Here is a 23,058-nt window from a genome sequence, read left to right as displayed (position 1 = left end):
TCACAACCATCTTGTTGTCGAGTTTGTACAGAATCACTTCTCAATCGCCCAACAATCTATTGCAGAATCGATCACGTCTTCCTCGCAACGGCCTTCGTCCAGGCTCGAAGTCACTCAAGAGACAAACTGTGCGATAGAATTTTGTTAGTCTCGCAGTCGCAAGCTTATTTTAGGAGGAGTTTACAAAAAATTGACAATTAAAACGATACCGCCATGGGGCGATATTTACTGCTATTGGGAATTTCGCGTGTATATCGATCTTTGCAATATAATTTAATGCATAATTCTACCTTCGTTCTCAGGGTTTCGCCCAGAAGCAACTGCAATCGCTCCGCTTTGGATTACAAATAGTATCTTTTTATCATACCCTATCTGCGCTGACTTGTTTTTTTAACTTGATTGGGAAAAGACACACACAAGCACTCAGGTTCAATGCTACAAAGCATTGTGATTGGCTTGGAAGCGTGGGGAAACTGTAAAGAAAATACACCTGCACGCAGAACCTCACTTTAATGCATAATTCTACCTTCGTTCTCAGGGTTTCGCCCAGAAGCAACTGCAATCGCTCCGCTTTGGATTCCAAATAGTATCTTCCTATCATACCCTATCTGCGCTGACTTGTTTTTTTAACTTGATTGGGAAAAGACACACATAAGCACTCAGGTTCAATGCTACAAAGCATTGTGATTGGCTTGGAAGCGTCGTGAAACTGTAAAGAAAATACACCTGCACGCAGAACCTCACTTTCCAATTTTGGATCGAAAACCGATAGGATAACTAAATTAACGAAATCGCAGTTCTGTACCCCAGACCACATGTCGACTAAGAAATCATTTGCAGATAAGGTTTCGCATGACTGTATTTAATGTGTAATTTAAATTAAGTGTTCCACTCGGTTCCTGGTACAAAACAGCACGAAGGAGTGCAATAAAACAGCGAAGGAAAGTAAACATACCAAATCACTCATTGTATATTCCGTTTATAAAAAAGTATTTAGCTTTCGGTCATATAAATATAAATATATTTTATCGCATGTCAGTCTTCTCCGACCAGAAAGCTCTTGGAATAAAATCGCATTCGACGCATCGTGCAGAAACACTTCCAAAATACTATTTAACTAAATCCTGATCAATTCGTAGAGCCAACTATACAGGGTTGCCTGTACGGCACGTTGCCAAAATTCAGTCTCCAAAAACTTGCAAAATCGGACGACCAAAATTTATAGATTCTACAATTATTTACAAATTCTTCTTCCTACGTTTAGGTTGAGAGAATAACAACACTTATCCGAGTATTGTATTCTGCATACGGCAAGACTTGGAAACTGGGGAACGTTCACGGTTTATCAGCTGTAAAACTCGGGTTTTAACTTTTAGTACGACAAGTACTGGCAAACCTGCCATTTGACCGTGTCATAGTAAGTGGAGCCTTTACAATATGCGAAGTCGATCTGGTCGGTCCAATCCGACTGTCGCTAGCGTTGCAATTCTATGTTCGTAGGAATGCCTGACTATAGAAAGCTGAGAGCAGATCCAACAAGTCGGCAAGCTACGTTTATACTAAAAATGTTTAAAACCATAAAATTATTTAGATTCAGACTAGGATTACGACGATTCAGGGCGTTACATCCCCTGCAGAGCCGAGACTTGGCCGTCCTTGGTGTTGTTCGGTGTTCTCCTCGTCGTCGATGGGCTCTGACTCCCACTCCATTGCTTAACACGTAGGTTAGCGGGCCGGGCTCGTCCTGCGTGGTGCATGTCCCGATGGAGAATGTCGTGGACGGCCACCAGAGAGCGCCGCGGTCGGCCCACGAGAGAGCGCCGCGCACGGCCACGAAAAGTGCCGCGTACCGCCCACGAGAGGCCCCGGTCCCATCTCATCATCCTGCGTGCAGGTGAGGTCAACCGGGCGTTCCGTTTGGTCCTCCGTCTCATAGGGCCCCATGATGTACAGGCGTACCGAGACGGCGGGAAGGTCACGATCGGGTTCTATCTGGATCGCCTCCCAGCTCGTCTTGATAAGGTATATTCAGACACCCTCGCCCGTGTACACATAGTGTGCCGCACCTTACTGGGGATCGGTGTCGTACTCCCGGCTGCTCATCGAGTATGCTTCCTCGTTCCTGTTGTAGCTGGCGTCTTCGACATAGGGCGTCTGTTCGCCGCGTCCTTCCTAGTCGGGTGATCCCGGCCGTCGTCGTTGCGCCTGCAAGGGTTGCACTCCCGGCTGCTCATCGATGACCCCGCTGGACTCGGGTGGTACTGATAGGGGTCCGTTCGTATAGCGGGGAGAGACTTCCCGGTTCGAAGGGGTATTGACGTCGGCTCGTTTTCTGAGTCGCTATCTGGTGCTCACTTCGACGCTGCCCGGCGGTGTGGTGTGCTAGCCCTGGACCTTGGAGAGGGTGAGGTCGCACTTCAAAAGCCTCCTGGCTGGCGCCATGACCGGGTAAATCTCACGGCGTACGCCGTTCCCGGACGTAGCCGAGGGTCTCTTGCGGTCGTCGGGGGAACTGGGTTCAGATTCCCCATCGCTGTCGCCGGACGACAGTACTATTGTCTCTATGTGAATCTGTGTAACTAAACTAGCTTACTTCTATTAATTCTTAGCAATAGGGATAGATGGGCAGCTGCGAAAGAATCTCCTAACTTCATAACTTATAACAAATTAAAATTTATTGGGGACACAAAAGGAGATTGGGATACTTATGATCACCCCCCGTTGGTAGTGTCGGTCGGTTGACCTCTTTAGGACTGTCCGGGTTGGTCGCCAGTGTCCGCGTTGGCAGTTTCGCTGTCCGTACGGAGAAGTCGTACCACGTCAGGCGCTGCGAACCCTTCTATTGCTTTAGACAGATGGTGTTGTTGCACGAGGACCAGTGATCCCATTTCGGGGCTTCCAGGTTCGACGACGAAGGAGGCTGCCTTTTTGTAGGTTGTTCTGCACGATCCGAACGACCTTCTTCAGGCGATCCGCCTTAGTTGAGTGCCATGTTCAGATGGGCTTGAGAGTGGAGTTGTTGAAGTGAGGGGTTAATTTGATGTGTGAGCTTACATACTTTTTATATTTTAACCAGTTGGTTCTGTGCGACGTCAGTCTGAGGGAGTGATCTTTATTTTTTGTGCTTTGAAGAAGAGTTATTAGCACTGAGTTAGCACTGGCGAATGGTCTGACGACAGGTCCGAAATCGCTTCGGCTCTTTTTATATTGCGGGGAATGTTTTTTGTCACCGCAAAGTCTATTAGGTGTGGAACTTTCCTAAGATCTGCTGGCCAGTATGTGGGGCTGCCAGGGGAGACATAGTCAAATTTGTTGTTTCGTTTTATGATTGCATTGTATAATTGAATTCCTTTGGGAGTCACAAGGCGTGATTACCAGTGCGTGTGTTTGGCATTATAGTCCCCTGCAGCTATAAAGCAATGTCCAAGCGAGTTCTAGAAGTCCATGAATGGTCCTTCAGAAATTGTAAGGCAAGGCGGGCATTGAACAGCGGCTATGGTGAGGTTTCCGTTGCCTGACTGCACTTTGATAGACGTGGCTTGCAAATAATTAGTTGCAAACCTGTGTTGAAAGTGGTGCTTGAAGAGTTCCCTGATTAGGATGCATGTTCCGCCGAGGGCTTTACCATCAGAATGATCTGTGCGTTAGAAAGTGTAGCCTTTTATTTATAATTTGTATTTGTGTGCATCTCTACAAGTAGCATAATGTCGATATGATTATCATTCAGGAACTGTATTACTTCAAGGGTGTGCCGTAAAGCGCTATTGGCATTCCACATTGTTATTCGTATATTTGCAATCCGTTATTTGGACTGCTTAGCTGCAAGTAGCTGTAACACCATATTCTGGTTTTGAACAAGTGTTTGCATGATCAATTTCATGAATGACATGAATTCCATCATACTTGGTTGCATGTTGACCATCATAGATTCCAGATTGCTTTGTGACTGTACTTGGATCTGCTGAGCGTTTCCTAGATTAGACTGGAGTGGGTTTTCCGTCCCTGATCATTCTGGGAAATTAGTTCACCAAATGAGGATCTTGCAGCCGTGCCGAAAAATACTTCCGGCGTCGTGCGAGAGTAAGTGTACGCATTTTGGGTATTCTGATGACGCGTTGCTGTCACTTTTTGCATGCGGACCTTCATCTCCATGTAGTTTGGCAGTTAACGCATTTTTTCTTTTTGAGGTGTTCTTTGTTGGCAGGGCAGTTGACCGAATTGTGATAGTCTCCACAAGCTACACAGACTGTTCGAAGTGAACATTGCACATTTGTGCATTGCACTGGGCCTTTCCTTTTTTGTGGCTCTTCCACGTTTATTCTTCGGTGCACTAAGTATTGCAGGTTATAAATGGAGTGCACTTCATTTTTCTTCAAGACCCTGCTGTCTGGTTCCAGCTCGACCCTGCAGAGTGGTTTCGGCTTTTTTCTTCTGTTGATTTTGACGTTCTTGCCGAAAACCCTTTTTCCTTGAAAGCATTGATAACTTCCTTGGCGGTTACGTCGGGCTCGATTCCTCTTAGTACCACTTGCAGGCCCTTGCTGCTTCTTCCAGGTATTTGGAAACAGCTCGGAAATGTGAACCGTTATCGCACACTAGTTTCCTCGGAGTTCTGAAGTGGCTGACGATCCGTTCGCGAAGGGCTCGTATCAGAGTCGCCGTGATTGCCTTTTGTAGAGGTATCAGTTCGACACAGTTGGGGAAAACGACGAGGAGTGTGGTATTCTCCTCATTGGATCAAGGCACCGGTCCGACGAAATCCGCACACAGTATGCCAAATGGTTCGCTGACCGGTCTCGTTAGCATCTTTTCGGTTGTTCTGACTTGTATTTCTGGCACGGGTGTGGTTTCCAGCGTTTTAGCAAGCAACCTTAAGCAAGGAGTGTTCCTTTTTAAGAGAACACGATGAATCAAATCTTACAAACATACACACAAGCTGCGTCCACCGAATTTCGGCAACGTCCTGTTAGGATTCTGCTACGCTGAAACCTTGCAGAGATTGAATGATCTGGTCATAACCGAATCTTTTCTTAAACGTTGCAGACGAGCGTATATTACAGACACCGTTTGTTGGTACAGTCCGTTTTTCCTAAGCGACATAAGTATACCACATAAAAAGAATACATATTAGTGCATCGAACAAGTTATAATCATTGTGCCAAGAGAATTAATTAACACGGGTGCTCCTGTCACCTTGAGATTAACAAAATTAAGGTTCTGTGAAGTCGTGTTAACTTTTACGAGTTTTAGGGATATTCCTGCCGCTACTGACGCCTAAAAATTTCCATGCGATCGGTGGAAGTGAATTGTAACGGTTACCGACTTGTGGTGTTGCATAACCTGCGAATCACGTGGTTAGACCTTATTGCTGGGTGCAAAACTAGCCGAAGTGCAGTTAACTTCCCCTGAAGTGATTTGAAGCTTATAAGTAGTAACAGTTCTTGTATAGTACAGGTGGTACCGCTCTTATTGGGAGATATATATGAAGTCCTAGTCATACGCGACTTTGGCACTTACTTAACAACCCCCCGTTTTTAATGATGAAGTCGGGGAACTTCAGTGGGTCGTCCCGAACGTCCTTAATCTTTCGTTGCAGCCACTTGCACTCTCTTCTGTGGGTGAGTAATTCAACTCCGCGGCATTAAACTTGCGGGTGACGTAGGCAATGACTCGTTCCTGGCCGTATATCTCCTGGGTTAGTACTCACCTGAGTCTGTAGTTGCTGACGTCAGTCTGGAGTGTCATCTTGACGGAGAAATCTGGGCATACCAGCACGGGTGCATCTGTCAGCAAATTTTTCAGGAGATCGTTGCTCCGGCTCACACTTCCATCTTTGGTTCTTCCTCAGCAGGTTCGTCGTGGGCTGGACCACTGAGGCGATGTTGGGCACGAATCGTCGGTAACATGAGGCCTTCCCGAGGCATCTCCTCAGCTGGGCTGGTTTCGATGACAATAATGTCATCGAGGTAGGCGAACGCGAATGGGTCGAGGTCTGGCCCAATCACGCTATCTAGAGCACGCTGAAATGTTGCCCGGGTCGAATGCAAACTGGCATATCGTAAATGCGGTACATGCCCGAATGTCCTTGGCCATGTGTATCTACCTCCACCTCCACGCTCGTCTATGATCCGCTGCATGGTAGGGTTCTTTTGGAAATAGCGTCGCCCGGTCGTCCACCATGGTGATTCGGTGCTCCGCTATGTTTGGTACTACCGCCATGCCTTCAATTTGTGTTAGCTGTTCGCTAACGCGAACGCTTGGACCTCCGGGTTTGTCTCGCAGCCACGTTCCTTGTACTCCTGATTGATTATTTGTAACCCATGGGTATCGGTGTCCTTGTCGGGTGTCCCTCGTGAACTCTCAGCGTGGTTGTGATTTTCCGGATGCTCCTTGTCTTGTATCCCTCGTGAATTCTCAGCGTGCGTCTCCTGGTTGTGATTTTCCTGATGCTCCTATTCGTTGTTCTTAGCTATTCTGGCTTCGTCGTTCTCTGCTGATATTCTGATGTTTCCTTCTGTGTTGTTGTTCTCGTCGTTTTCCTTGCGAGTGGCTGCGTAATGCGTTTCATGTACTCTGTGCAGCTCTTCAGGCGCACTGGCATCCCTGTCATTCTGTGGTCTTGGCTACGCCCATCCAACGTTCCGTTGATGGCGTGTACAATGTCCTTCGTGGCTGAGTGGTCTTCGCGGTCGGTGTCGAGGTTCCGATTGAGTGCCTTGGTTGTCGTGCTCCGGTTCATTATGTTTGATCGTCTTACATTCTCAGGGTCTTCGTCGAGACAGCGTGAGGCTTGCCGTCCCGCATCGGAGGGTAGTGCCGATGGAAGCGACAAAATCCATCTCTAGGATTAAAGGTTTTAGCATGGCGGGCACTACTAGAAGGGGAACCTGAACTGACTTCCGGGCGAACGTCACGTCCGCAAGGAGTAACCTCGTTACTTCGACTCGAGACGTGACATCGAGATTAATCTGGGTACAAATCTCCTTAAACTGGTGTGGCTGATGGTGTTGCCTTTCCCCAAAGGAACGGGGCTCGGGGCACGTTAGGTAAATTGCCTTCCTAGGTCGGCGAGTCGAGCCCACACCTCATGGGTTTGTTCAGCGTTCCTAGGAGATCCCGAATTCGTCAGCAAGGGGGAATAAATTCACCGCGAGGGGACCCCAGAATTTTTAAAGCAAGCTTGGAATGGGCTAACCGGAAATTTTTCTGGTCGGGGTCCATGTTTGCAGCGTGTCTTTGATGTGTTATCGACTTGGAATCAGATCTTTGTTGGTTGGAGTCTTTACTGGACTGTGGGGCTATAAGTTTGTACTTTCATAGACACTCGATCAAGTGAACTGTACGGAATCGCGACTAAGCTCGTGGGCTTGATACCGGGCGCGTTTACTAGTTCGTTGGGGTTATTTTCCACGGTCGTGGCAGTTTTGCATTAGTTTTCTATTGTTTTCGCGGAACCTTCAGGTTATGTCACTCGTCCTGGGTCCCCGCACTTTTATACAGGTACCAATTTTCCTAAGGCGGCACTTGTCACACAGGCCTCTGGCAGGGGTAAAACCTCAATCGGGGACAAGGAACCTATACAATAAATTTATATAGAAGGGTGGAACCTTCTATTCGATGGTGGCTACCGATCGTAAAGGTTTCCCCACAGTTTTTAGTCGTCTGGTATGCCTCCCGGCGTGGAATCCGAGTCTTTTATGTTTCTACATATTCTCGGAATCTACTAGGCTTTTACGCTTCCGGATGTTCTCGGAAACTACGAGGATTCTACACTCCGGATATTCGCGGAGACTTCCAGGATTCTACGCTCCGGATGGTCTCGGAGTCTTTTAGTTTTCTACATTCCGGTTATTCTCGGAACCTACTTGGTCTCTACACTCCGGGTATTCTCGAAGTCTACGAGGATTTTAAGGTGGAAGCTCTCGGCCGAGATGCGCCGCGCGGTTGCGAAACCAAACACGCGCCGTTGATCTGGGTCGAGAAAGGGTACGTGAAGGAGAAGGGGTGTAAGGGTAGAAATAATACATTATTATTAATAGTTCATAGCAAGTAACACTGCCTGAAAAATGAACTTTGCTTGTGCTTTTTTAATTTATTATTTTTTTTATTTTAGGTACTAGAAACAATGTTTAAGGTATATAGGTTTTTAACACGTTAAAAACGCGTTAACGATCAGCAAAGCATGTTGTTTTACACAAACCCAAAGAAGCATAAAAATACGATAAGCAAATTTTCAATTCAAAAAAGCTTAATTTTGCTAGATTTGGCTTATCTTTAATATGAGAGCTATCGTCATTAACACTGTATGCGAAGGTTATTACAAACTAGTGCAAAAAAACTCGTTGGTCTGCGGTCAGGCAAACAGCTAGTTTCGTAGGCTCTTAACTTTTGAATCGTTAAAAGGGAAACATTTAAATAGTTTTAACGCAATTTGTGTACATTTTCTATAGTAGTGTTTCGACTATTAACTAAAGATGTAGGCTTACAAATACCTGTTACTCAGCTAAAAGGAGAATTGTGACATTGGGTTTATTGGATTTGTTTGTACTGCGTTCGAGAATAATGAATTTAAATCTGCAATATTAACTGTATTTAAGATCACACGGATATGGCTAGATGGACTCCGATAGATCGACTCGTTAAGTGCAGTGCTGAACAATTGTTAAGTACAGGCCACTTGAGCCTGACCATAAATATAGGGTCGAACTCCTCAAGAAAATAGAAGCCCGTTTTTACTTAGAACTCAACCGTTAAGGTAGTTTTTTTTTTTCCAAGCGTAGAAGGTTATATGTTAAAAAACACCGAAAATAGAATTTTTTATATTATTTTACCACTATTTTTTCGATCGTTCCTATAGCAGCTATATGATGGACGTCCGATTTAATTTAAAATTCAATTCGAAACTCAGAACTAATTAAAAAATGTTAGTTCCAAGCTTAGAAGGCTATATTTTAAATTGTTTCCCCGATAGTTCCTATGGGAGCTATAAGATATAGTTGTCCGATCCGGCTGGTTCCGACTTATATACTACCTGCAATAGAAAAAAGGCTTTTGGGAAAGTTTCAGCCCGATAGCTTTAAAACTGAGGAACCCCATAAAGTATATATATTCTTGATCAGGATCACTGGCCGAGTCGATCTAGCCATGTCCGTCTATCCGTTTGTCTGTCTGTCCGTATGAACACTGATATCTCAAAAACTATAAAAGCTAGAACCGTAGGACTTTGCATACAGATTCTTGGGGTTTCTGCACAGCGCAAGTTTGTTTCAGCGGGGTGCCTCGCCCACTGTAACGCCCACATTCCGCGAAAATTTGTAGCGCCCATAGTTTTTATGATGGGATCAAAATGTTAACTGAGTTGTGTTTGTCCCATCAATACCTATCGACTGACCTTAAAAACGCTCACAAACGGCTTAAACGCTTAAATCTGTCTGCAGCCCACATAGCATCTACTGAAGTAGCTGTTAAGTGGCGCCCTAAAACATCACTTTGCTGGTTATACATCTCCATTTCTCATTTGCTCCATTAAGCTGAGCAACGGATATCTGATAGTCTAGGCACTCGACTATAGCGTTCTTCCTTGTTTTAAATCCAAGTGTTCCCAGCATTTCGAGTGCGAAGTCAAATAGCCACACAAGAGTATATTGGGCAGCCTAGGTGCTGAGTTGGCATGTCTGGCATGCGCCGCGATTTATATATTTATAAAATCCGACTGCGCCGCTGCCGGCGTCGCCGAAGGATTAGCTAATCAGTAGATGGCTTGACCATTTATGTTTTAGTGAACTAAGAGCATTGAATAATGTAATGTACAAGAGGTCCAAACTGCGTTGCCAAGATCGTGGCTGTCACAACCAATTCGCCTGAGAGAACATTTAAAACAATTAAAAGCAATAAACTCGTCACAAAAAAAGGAAAATCAAACAAATAAGTATATCTAAACTCAGCCGCCAACAACGCGTAAATGTAATTTGAGGCATCCCAAGTAACCTTTGTTGTTCTTTCTTCATTCCCTCCTTATTCTTAGCAGGAGTAAATATGCAACTTCGCAAACACACAAGAATTTTAAGACCTTTTCAATTCAACTATGTTTTGAAAAAATTCTTCATTCTGACGATTTAGTCTAAAACCACTATTACAAATGAAGTAAATTCCAAAAGGTTGGTTGTCCTTGATCTACGCCTTATTAATCAGTGTTGACAAGAGGAGATAAGGGACCTGCAACTGTGCTGCAAATAGGGCGTAATAATGTTCTTAAAGAGCTTCGGTATAGCTGAAAACCTTGAAATACCCCTGTAATTTCTTATGAAGCGGTGAAATGAATGACTTCTTTCCTCTGTGAGGTAAATCTGACGTTTCTAAAGACAATGTAAAAAAGTGTGCGCAATGGTCTACACAAAGTCTTAGCGAAATATCTAACCACACATCAAGGGACTCCGTCAGGACCCGGAGAGTTTTCACTTGAAACAATAAAGTTGGACTTTGGCATGCCATATGGGTAAGACAGAACTGGAGGACTTGATGTTGAATAGGTGGTTTGAAAAAACTGTGCAAAAATAACTGCTATGGTCTGGACTTAAGTGATGATGGAAAACTTGCAGATTTACGCTTTTTGTTAACAAAATTATAAAATTGTTTTGGATTCAGTGTAAACTGCGTCTTGCAACCAGCTAAATAGTTTTTGTAACACTGGGCGCTAGGCACAGCAAAATCAAGCTATAGAGTTATTACTGAGCCCAAAGGAGATGACAATAAGATAAAACAATAACAACAAACACTGCACAGATATTACATGTGTCAACTAATTTTGTTAATTTAAACACAAAACAATCACTATATACTCGCAAAGCGTACGGAAGTTGACAGGGACATTAAAAACTATATTAATATACGAAAATATCGTGTTTTTAAGAGGTATAGAACTTTAAGTTGCAATAAAACAACGATCGATTATTCGATTGATATGCATTTTTTTTTATTCGAAAGATAACCTTGTGGCATTACATTTTATATTTGATTTAGGGCATATGACCGCCATGGCTGGCTCGGATGTAGTCCGATTTATTGAAAGACACGTTTGGTAACCGCCTAATTTCACGTTTTGGACCTGTAAATTGGCCTCCAAGATCTTGTGATTTAACACCGCTAGACTACTTTCTGTGGGGCTATGTAAAGTCATTGGTCTATACGGATAAGCCACAAACGCTTGATCATTTGGAAGACAACATTTGCCGTGTTATTGCCGATATACGGCCGCAAATGTTGGGAAAAGTCATCGAAAATTGGACGTCCAGATTGGACTACATCCGAGCCAGCCGTGGCGGTCATGTGCCAGAAATCATATATAAAATGTAATGCCACAAGATTATATTTCGAATAAAAAAAAATTCATGTCAATCGAAAGTTATATACCTCTAAAAAAAACACCCGTTACTATTCAGAAAATAAGTAAACACGTGTATCAGGATTTGGCCAAAAAAAATGTTTATCTAATGTTTACATAATTATACATAATTTTATATAAATATAATAATTAATTACAATTACAAAATGCAAGAAATCTTCTAGTTCTGTTCGCATCATGCAGGATTGGATAATTTGAATGATGTCGTACTTTTTGTTATCGGGCAAGATTCTTTATCTGTGCATTTATTTCTTAGAAATGTCACTCCATGCATAACATTTAAATTTTTCGGGGTGTACCTTTAGGTTATGTTGCCTACATTTCTCAAAAACCTTAGTTAAGTTTTTGAGCTTATGTTTTTCGACACACGCAATGAGTATTAAGTCATCAATATAAAGAAATTCTTGTAAACGTTCTAATCCAAGAAAGCTATAGTCACCATTCTCTGAAAAGAATTTGAAACTATTTTTAAAAAAATGTCAATATACATATAAAGATATATATATATATATATATATATATATATATATATATATATATATATATATATATATATGCAAATCATTTTGCTCTACCTGGTTGATCTAAAATATAATCAATTTTATAATAGAAACAATATTTTAAGTGAAATGTGTTTGTCTCATCAATACCTATCGTTTGACCAAAAAAAATGTGACACGCTCTAACACTCACAAACGGTTGTCTTCCTCCCACATAACATCTACTCAACTAGCCCTTAGGTGGAGCTCTAAAATATAGCTTAACTGTTTATAAAAATGTGCCACGCCCACTCTAACGCCAAAAAACGGTTTAAAAAATTAAATCTGTCAGCAGCCTATATAACATCTACTAAAATAGGCGGTAGGTGGCACCCTAAATTCTCGCCTTGCTGCCTATATATCTGTATTCGCCTTTTGCTCCCTTAAGCTGAGTAACCGGTATCTGATAGTCAAGGCACTCGACTATAGCGTTCTTCCTTATAGCGTACCCTTGCAGAGGGTATAATAATTTCAGTTAGATGTTTGCAACGCAGTCGGGAAGACGTTTCCGACCCCATAAAATATATATATTCTTGATAAGAGTCTCTGGACGAGTCTATCTAGCCATGTCCGTCTGTCCGTTTCTGCGCAAACTAGTCTCTCAGATTTAAAGCTATCGCGCTGAAACTTTCCCAAAAGCCTTTTTTCTATTGCAGGTAGTATATAAGTCGGACAACTATATCCTCTAGCTCCTATAGGAACTATCGGGGAAACAATTGAAAAAAAATTATGTCTTCGCTGTTTTTTAACATATAACCTTCTAATCTTGGAACTAACTAATTAAATTTTATCAAAATTTGAGGGAAAATAATATGAAACAAATTATAGCTTTGGTACTTTTTGACTTATAACCTTCCAAGCTTGGAAATAACATTTTTTAATTGGTTTTAAATTTTGAATTAAATTTTATCAAAATCCGTCGACAATATCATATCTTTGGTGTTTTTTAACATATAGCAATCTAGACTTGGAAATAACATTTTTTAATTAGTTGTGAATTTTGAATTATATTTAATCATAATTGGACGACTATATCATATAGCGTTCATAGGAACAGTCGGAAAATTGGTGGGAAAATAATATGAAGCAAATTATAGCTTTGGTGCTTTATGACATATAACCTTCTAAGCTTGGAAATAACATTTTTTAATTACTTTTGAATTTCGAATTAAATTTTATCAAAATCGGACAACTATAACATATAGCTGTCTTAGGAACGATAGGAAAATTGGTGGGAAAATAATATGAAACAAATGTTGACATATTATCTTATAATATTGAGAATATAATTTCTTATATATTTATGCATTTCGAATTCAATTTAATGAAAATCAGACCACTCTAACATGTAGATGTCAAAAAAATGGTCTTAAAAAAGAATGAAATAATTATTTTTTAATAAGACTGATGTCAGCAACAATCCTTAAAAATTTCACATGGTATTACTAAAGTTGATTATTTCTTATAACTTCGGCTTGCCGAAGTTAACATTCTTTCTTATTTTTTTAATTTTATTGAACATTTTAGAAAACCGAAGTTTAAATTGTTTGTATTTTTTCAACGGAAGTTTCATAGTTTTGATGAATCTTGGTCGACTCGTATTGTGATGCTGCTCAAAAAATGTATACTCGCCACTATTCGATTACCTTTCTGAACATAATTCAGGAATCAACCAGTGAGAGAAAAACTAATACTTCTTGCAAGCGCCGCATATCGTGAGCGGGAGAACAAGTAAGAAGGAAAAAAAGCAAAGTAATAGCTGTGAGGAGTTAAATAAATCCCCATAAATTGCAGCGGCTATTATTCATGGTGGTCCGCAAGCAACCAGATACACGGCGGATTAGCGCTTAGTAATGGTGTAGCGAAAAGAGTTTGGAAAGAAAGAAGTTAAATGCTGAAGGTATTGAGAATAAGAGTTCGTAGAAAGTGAATTCGAGGTCATAGTGGGGGTGACGTGCGCAAAAAAGGAAATAACGGAACGCGGTGGACTTAAGACTGCCGTTGATTTTGGACAAGGAGTAGTAAATCTTTTCGACCACTGTTTAAGTCAGTTCTGCTTTCAATCAATTGACAATGTCGCGAAGGGAAGAACTAGTTTAGTATAAGTATTCGAAAAATGAAATTGCTTGTAACAACCCTGAAATACGTTCACCATGAATATATTTAAATTAATGTGAAATATTTATTTTCAGGTCATAATTGCAAAAACCCTTCTAAACGAATCCAAAAATCGTTCTGTTGTGCAAAAAATTGTATTGCAAATGAATTGTAAAATTGGAGGATCATTATGGACAGTAAAAATACCTTTAAAAAACGTTATGGTTTGCGGAATCGACTCCTACCATGACCCATCAAATCGGGGAAATTCAGTTGCTGGTAAAATAAAAAAATAATTATTTAAAAAACATAGCGTACAACAAGAAAGACATCTAACTTCGGCAAGCCGTAGTTTCTATAACCTTGCATACATACTAAATAGAGTTTTCCGATTTTAAGAAAACTAACAAAAAATTACAGAAACGGTAAGATTATGTTCCATGTTAATTTTCGACCTGCCGAAAACGGTATAAAGCGGTCTTTGTATTCTTAACACATTAATTTTCCGATCATTCCAAGGCAGCTACATAATAAAGTAGCCCTATTTAAAGTTTTACAGCCATCGGGATGAAACTTTACCAAAAGACTTGTTTCTTTTTCAGGTTGTATATACTAAGGTTATGTGGACAACGGAATGATTTAAGCTTTTAAACCGTTTTTATGGGTTAGAGTGGGCGTGGCACATTTTTATGAGCAGCAAAGCGATATTTTAGCGCGCTACCTACCGGCTTTTTCAGTAGATGCTATGTGTGTGGCAGACAGATATAAGCCTTTTAACCATTTGTGGGCGCGTGGCACATCAGTTAATAGGTTTTGATGAGACAAACACAATTCAGTTAAAATTTTTCTTCTATCATAAAAACTTTATGCGCTGCAGATTTTCGCGGATTGTGGGCGTGGCATCCTGAAAAAAAATCTGCATGTCAAGTTTGGCTGTTCTAGCTTTTATGGTTTCCGAGATTTCAGCGTTCTTACGGACAGACGGAAATGGCTAGATCGACTCTGCTAGTGATCCTGATCAGGAATATATATACTTTATGAAGTCGGAAACGCTTCCTTCTCTTCCTTTTCCTTCCTTCATGCATGTGTATTTCTTGCGCAAGTTGGATGAAAATCTATCAAAATTCATGGAGCGAAAGACAGATAGAAAGCTAAAATGCTTTCGCACGGACAACGGGGGAGAATTCTTAAACAAAACGATCGATGAATTTCTTCGTCATCGCTAGGCAGCTTACCATAGCTTACACACCGTAGACGAATGAAGTTGCTATGCAACTAGTAGTCGAAAAGAGATCAAGGATCTTTGACTGTAATCATGTAGATGAGGTAAAGCAGCTTTCGGTTTTTTCCTGGAGGCTTATAGAATTAGTCACGATTGAAGCGAGACTAGTGAAGATGACATCTCTAGTAAAAGTTCCGATCAATTCGAGAATGCATCAGGACCTGACGAAAAAGATAAGGGTAAAAGGGACAATACCGAAAACTATAAAGATACAAAGGTTTAAAGAAAAAATGTTGTGAAAGATGACAAAAATGAGATACGTTTAGGGCTCTGTTGGCCGAAGATATTCCGGACTTGCAAACCTTTTCGTCTTAGTGTCAAAAGATGTCCCGAGTCCACCAACATTTAAAGAGGCTATGAACAGTCTGTATGCATCCGAATGGTGTGTTGCCAGACCTGGTAGATGGCAGACTTACCAAGAAATCAGCGTGTGATCGAATGCAAATGGGTATTCAACTTTAAGCGCGACAAAAATGGCCAAATAGAATGCTCCCAGCAGACATTATCTATAAAGAGAATTTTTCTCAAGCCGAATATCTCAAAGTCTTCCGAATGCGTGGACAAAGGCTCACTAAACCTTTTCTTGGGCATGAAGATAGAGCGCAACGGAGAGCTAGGATCAATTATCCTGGATCTTTCGCAGTATATAAAGTATTGTAACGAACTGATTTCTTTGGTTTCTGCTCGCTACGGTATTTGTGTGGCTAGCTCAGTAGATTGTGTGTGTTCGTCCCACCAAATTTATATAAACGTGACCGCCCAGTAGTTCAGTGAAAAAGCACAGAATTCTCGGGTTCGGAGTTGGTTTATTGCGGGTATGACTGCAGTCGGCTTTATAACTTGCTTGTCTCGCTGTCTCCGACGGTGTGGGTTGTCTTGTCGCTCCTCGAAGATCCTTGACCGCTGATTGCTCCTGACGTGGCTGGCTCGGTGACTGCTCGGCCACGATTCAGACTCGCTATGGGGTCAGCCGTGCGGGCTTAGGGAAGCGTCACCGTTCTCAGACTAGGGTGAACAGACTGACGAGCTCTCCAGGATCACTCCTCTCGATAACCGACCTCCTGTCCCTTGATCTGTCCCGGATGGTCCCACGGGCTTCCGCTCAGATCGTGCGGACAGTCAAGGCAGTACGCCAGGAAGCTGCCTCGCTTTTCACTTCGCTTCTGTACCTCTTGTGAACGAACGTTACACCCTAGCCTCACCCTTCCGCGTACTGTCCGTGCCGTTCCTGCGGGCTCGATCCTCCTTGCGTGGCCGTTGCGGTGTGGTGTCCTGCTTGCTGGTGGCGATGTCCTGCGAACTGCTCCTGACAGGTGGCTGTAGGTCTTGGCTTCTGTGCTGGGTTCGAGGGCATACGCCGACCCGGGACTTCTCTCCCTTCTGGCTCGTGACTCTTAGGGTTCTGTTGCGCCGTTCCGGGACTTCTCTCCCTTCTGGCTCGCTACTCTAGGGGTTCCGTTGCGCCACTCCGGGACTTCTCTCCCTTCTGGCTTGCTACTCTCGATTTCAGTCTAGTCTAGTAGACCCTCCAGGCGTAACGCCAGAACTTCGTCGGCAGGACAGAACAGAACTTAGCCGTGTGGTGCCTCCTTAGACCTCAGCCACCTGTGTCTCAGTTCGGAGATTCCTAGTAATCCCAATCCCGAATGTCTCGACGTGACGATCTTACTCCTCGTAGGCTCCCACGGCGCTGCTTCCGACGACTCGCCCTGGTGTGGCTCCCTCGTAGCTTGCTTGGTTGGATTTCGTTCGACTCCTTGCTCTCGACTGACTGCTCGCTCTTGACTGACTGATCTCGACTGAATGCTCTCGACTGAATGATAGATTCCGCTGCCAGCGCCCTGCGGGTTTATATAGGGCCTCTGGGAACCGTTATTTCCCTTTTGCACACGGCCCGCCAAAACTCTCCACATCGGGTCCAAAGTCCATGGTTCCTGTTTGACCCTCTTGTCCCTGACGCACTGCTTCCCGCCGCCGTCCAGCCTGATGCTGCCGTCCCGCTGATCCCGAAGACGCATGCGACATGTTTGTGTGCCGCACCGCTGCTAAGATGTGGCACCTTCTTTCCAAAGTCCAAAGTCCGGCGGCGTCCCGCTACTCCTTTTTGCACACGGCACTCTCGCTCCGCCCGCCAATTCTCCGCTCTCTCCTTCTCCATTGTTGGTCTCCAAACTCTCTTGGTCTCCGAACCCTCTTGCTCTCCAAACTCTCTCGCCCTCCAAACTCTTGTCTCCAAACTCTCTTCCTCTCCAAACTCTCACGTTCTCCGTTCTCGATCTCCAAAGTCCCTCGTTCTCCTTCCTCGATCTCCAACTCTCTCGTTCTACGTCCTCGACCTCCAACTCTCTCGTTCTCTGTCCTCGCTCTTCGCCGCGCCGCCACTACGCGAATTCGGCGCGTACCTGGTGAGCGGCCGGCCATCTGCTGCTGGGATTTGTGGGGAGTTATTCAACTCCTCACAGTATATAACGCAAGCACACGGCATTCAAAATGGCAGACATACATTGCTGATTTAGATTTGTCCAACTCTATACCAGTTTGCTGTTGGCGAGCTAATGTGCCTTGCTCTTTCAACCAGGTCGGACATTTTTCATTTCGATTCCAATTTGAGTTCACAAGCTCTGACCATGAATCATTTGTAAGACAACATGTCAAGAAAGGTCAAGTTTTGCTAATGTATAATTACTAATGAAATGATTGCTGATATCTGCTGAAAATCTCCCAATGAAGAATCATCTAGAATTTAAAGAGATGTTACATTTAAATAAAATTTTAATTTTTGTAAACATGTAAATGATGAGTTTAGAAAATAAAATGCTTTTAAAGAAGTCTGCCAATGCTGGCATGTACTTCAGTGGCATCTCGCTCTTACGAATATGGAGCATGTATGATAATTGTATTCTCCTTTTCAAACTCTTCGTTCTAACGCACGCATGGCGACTTCAATTATAAGATTTGTCTATGGTATGAAACACCAATTATTATGGCACTTTTACTCAGAAGTATCCAATAGGGTAGTAAGCAGGGTAGTGTGTACTTGTGCCATATGTTGACTGTTCAATAGTCGCAAATAAGAAAAGTGTATTTTTGTTTTAGTTTTATGATAATGTAACTTCAACAAGACAGAACGCTAGATTAGATACCCGTTACTCCGGTTTTAAATAAAAAACGGGAAAAAAATAATTTAAAATCAGAATACGCTTAAAAAATTAGCAAAAAATGGCATTAGGAAATCCGGCTTGTTGTGTGCATGAATTATTGGTCCTTATTGGTCCACTGCGTAAACGATCTTCTTTATCTTTCTTTTCCAGTTTAAAGGAATCTGCATGCCAAGTCTGATTCTTCTAGCTTTTATAGATTCCGAGATCTCAGCGTTCATACAGACAAACGGGTATGGATCGACTCCACTAGTTATTCTGATCTAGAATATATAAACTTTATGGGCTCGAAAACGATAAATACTTTTCCACGAATTAAGTATAACCTCTTACTCTACGAGTAACGGGTAGAAAAACGGAGTGGAATTTTTTTATATGTGGAAAAAAATGCTAAGCGTTTTGAGTGGTCGTGGAAAACTGTATGGATAAGATTAATAAATATTATTTAAAAATTTGTTTGTAACATAAAAGCTTTAGTCGCTAATGTTTTGCGCGAATTTTGGTCGTTATTCCTAAATAATAATAAATATATTTAAATTAATAATACAAATAAAAAAAAAATAAATAAATAACAAAAAATAAAAAACATCATTTCTTTAAATTTGTCTTTTTTTTTATCAAAATGCAACTCATTTTGAAACCATGTCTTCCCTGATTCAATTTTCATTTTGATAAAAAAAAAATCAGAAAAAATCATACATTTTAATTTATATATAGTTTTTGCTCAGGAATAATTATTATCTTTGATTTTAATCATAAAACTTAAAAACAATAATTATTCCTGAGTTTTTTTTTATTAAAATGTAATAATATTTTAAGTTTCAGTGATAACGGTTTTTAACAACTTATTAACATGAATACATATCTATTTATATTACAGCACTTGTGGCGTCTCTAAATTCGTCGTACACCCATTGGTATAGTAAAGCTGTCGTTCAAACAAAAAGTGAAGAAATTTTAAATGGATTAACCGCTTCATTTGAAACTGCTTTAAAAACATATCAAAAAAGGAATGGTAATCTACCCGAAAACGTCATTATATACAGGTGATTAATTTATTTTTATTATAATACGTCGAATTGCATATATATTTTCTCATAGAGTAACCCTATAAGATATTCCTATAATTATTCTCTTGATCTTGATTAATCTACGCATGTCCTATTGTATAATTTTGTAAGTGAATACAGGTGTCATTGGCCGCGTTCAGCAGAACAAATTTGATTACTGATGGATCATAAGTGAATAAATTTGTTCTACTAAACAATGAATGAATGAAAAAAAAGAAAACATTTTACCTGAAAACTCCAAAATGCAATAAAATTTTTTTTAATTTGTCCCAGTGTTCCTTTTTGAACAATAACGTTACAATGAAATGTTTTTATGTCCTTGTGATTTAAGTCAGAAGTTTGCAACGCAGTGAAGGAGACGTTTTCGACCCCATAAAGTATATATATTCTTGATCAGCATCACTAAACGAGTCGATCTATCCATGTCCGTCTGTCTGTCCGTCCGCTTCTACGCAAACTAGTCTCTCAGTTTTAAAGCTATCGGGCTGAAACTTTCCCAAAAGTCTTCTTTCTATTGCAGGTAGTACATAAGTCGGAACCAGCCGGATCGGAAAACTATATCTTATAGCTCCCATAGGAACTATCGGGGAAAATGAAAAAAAAAAAATTATATCTTTCGTGTTTTTTTTTCACATATAACCTTTTAAGCTTGGAAATAACATTTTTTAATTAGTTCTGAGTTTCGAATGAAATTTTTTCAAAATCGGACGACTATATCATAAGCTGCCATAGGGACAATCGGCAAATTAGTCGGAAATGATGAAAAAATTATATCTTTTGTGTTTTTTAACATATAACCTTCTTAGCTTGGAAATAACATTTTTAAAATTTTTAAGAATTTCGAATTCAATTTAATTAAAATAGGATTACTCTAACAGATGTGTAAAAAATGGTATAGAAAAAAGAATGAAATAATTTATTTTTAATATCACTGAGGTCAGTAACAATCCTTAAAAATTTCACACGGTGTTACTAAAGTTGATTATTTCTTATAACTGCTAAACCTTCGGCGAGCCGAAGTTAACTTTCTTGTTTTTTGAACTGAAAGGATATACAAACATCGTCTTGCCGAAGTTAACTTCCTTTGTAAGCTTTTGTGTTTTCGTATTTGGATTCAACTCATCGTATTTGCCGGATAATGTGTGTAACTGTGATAGTTCTTCGTCTTAAAATCTATTTAGACTTGAGAATTCAAATGTCAATGTAAGCAGGGTGCTTTCCGGGCCATATAAGGTTGTGACGTAAAAGTGACCTCCGCCAGGATGGAATTCTGAATACAATATATTGTAACTGCTTCTTGGTCGTTTCATTGTTTGTTATTGTTTTCTATGTTCATTGTGATGCCCGACTATCACAGCTGCAAGCAGGGGCGTAGCACATCTGATCATCGCTAATAAATTAACCCCAGCAGGTCGGCAATCATACAAAATTACAACAAATACTACATTATAAATAATACCAGATTACCATCTGAAGAAAGAGGGTTGGTAACATTGTTGAATATAAAAGCTCTTCGAATTAACGCACAATTTACAAATATGACGGCTAAGCAATGCTTTGAACAAATTGCATGACAATTCAAAAGTTTTTTTGATATTGCTACATTATGTAATTACTTAAGACTTAATAATGCTGACTATGATAGATTGAATGATTCAGCGTTTGGACCGCTGTGCCCTGTAATCAAATGATGACATTGACAAAACACTTCCTTTTATTCGAATGGACACCAAGAATTCTTTACCATAGCCCCTTTATTTTCGCCAGCCCGATAACCAGTAATCTCGAAATAAATCCTTTATATTAGAATGAGGAATTTCCCAAAATTCTAATGAAAATTTCTGGTAATGCTACTTTTATGACTAAAGCATGTTGGTCTAAACGCGTCAGAATTAATATAAGATTTAATATTATCGGACCTGCTACAATTAGAGTATTTTCTCCCGATAGTAGCACATGCAGAGTAATAACTTTTAACTCTTGGTCTTTCAGGATTGTAGCCAATATCATTGATTAATTTACTAGCTGGTCATGTTGTATGTACCCACTGGTAAGAGCAAAGATTACAGACCCAATATTTTCTTTGTCGAGCAAGAGTCGTCCTCAAACGGCAGTCAGTCGGTGTAGTTCCTATTGAACGCCGAGATGAAGTTGTTGTCGCTAAATGTGGTGGTTATTATGAATTTCACAACCTTGTTTGCTGCGCTAGTTGCCGTTCCAGCCACAGTGCAGGTAACCGATAATGGCCAGCTTTTCAAGAAGCAATTGCTCTCCGCAAGTCTAGAACGCAAACTATTATGTTTTTATCGGTATGATTATGTATGTGCAAGTTCATATAAATTATAAAATACCAACTTGGCGTCTGTGTTATTAGCTGCGTTTTATGATTTTTTATCGGATTCGGCAATGAGCAGCTACGGATATATATATACGGCTACGGATATATATATACGGATAGCGAGCAGTTAGCCTGTTCAGGCTCTGGGAAGCGTCCCCGTTTCTAGTCCAATGTAATCAGGCGTTGATAACATTATAATCATTGCAAAGTACTTTTAAAGGTTTATGCATTGCTTAATTGGAGATACAATGATTTAATATTACCGGAATATAGTTTCTAGTGAATCTTTTTCGAAAATTTAAACGCAGGTGACCCATTAATTCGGGACACATTACCATAATTAAGATTTCTAATAGTAATAGTAATAGGAATTAAATTTTTGCGATTTTTCTTTTTGTTTTCTTATACTGGCCCTTGTCTGTTCTAAGAAAAATTGTACACTTGCGTCTTCAACTAAAAAACCCTTTATTTTTTGCTGGCTCTTTGATTTGATGATGCACGTCAAATGTGCAGGATTCCCCGGCAGAGTAAAAGATTTTATTGATCTTAACTCTGGTCTTATGTGGTCATGTAGGTCCTGTAAGGAAATGGTGGTTGAGATGAGCGGCTTTATAAAGCAGACTCAAAACAGCCTATTGAATAGCCCAGGTGGTTTTAGGCAACTCAATGAGGGGTTCCATACCGTCGTGCCCAGTTTAATAATACAAAATTATTAACCGAGTCGCCTAAACAAAATGAATGCCAGCCTAAACGCCGTTAATACGACTATGAAATCCAACCCAAATCCGAATTTGGTAGCAGCAGTTCCTGGGTATACGAACCAACTGTGCGTATGGATACAGATAGCTCGAGTGAAGTCCATGTTTACGGACTAAAAGCTTTTGTACTGGCTAAGTCAAAGAAATCGGTGCCGACCATACCTTAGGTACAGTAGGCACAGTTCCTGGATCTCAGCCTAGTGAACTTTGAGTTGTTCCACAAAGGAAGCAATTATTTGTTTCTAGATTCACCACAGATACCACATCTGAGGATGTTTTGAAATTTATACGTGAAAAGTTCCCATCCGAAGATATTGCAGTTGAACGATTTCGATTTAAATAATTGCTCTGCCTGATGCTTTTAATGTTTTACTTTCTGAAAGCTTTTGGCTTAATGATGATTTAGTAATTAAAG

The 23,058-nt window shown here is 40.9% G+C and overlaps 1 protein-coding gene across 50 annotated transcripts in view; it reads left to right on the top strand.

Moving 5' to 3' along the window:
* The window catches only part of LOC108021871 (protein argonaute-3), a 448,633-nt gene that overhangs the window by 220,372 nt on the left and 205,203 nt on the right, over positions 1 to 23,058 (top strand). For 48 of the 50 annotated variants that reach the window (XM_050890176.1, XM_050890192.1, XM_050890190.1 and 45 more), the window contains 2 exons: positions 14,133 to 14,316; positions 19,358 to 19,523. In XM_050890176.1, the coding sequence (XP_050746133.1) occupies positions 14,133 to 14,316; positions 19,358 to 19,523 (350 nt within the window). Of the gene's footprint in view, positions 1 to 14,132; positions 14,317 to 19,357; positions 19,524 to 23,058 lie in introns of those variants that run through there. The other 2 variants (XM_050890215.1, XM_050890213.1) reach the window with 2 other exon arrangements.

Source organism: Drosophila biarmipes, unplaced genomic scaffold (genome assembly GCF_025231255.1).
Source record: "Drosophila biarmipes strain raj3 unplaced genomic scaffold, RU_DBia_V1.1 ptg000017l, whole genome shotgun sequence".
Lineage (NCBI taxonomy): Eukaryota > Metazoa > Arthropoda > Insecta > Diptera > Drosophilidae > Drosophila > Drosophila biarmipes.
The sequence above is the reverse complement of the archived record's forward strand: the minus strand, read 5'-3'. Positions and strand labels throughout refer to the sequence as shown.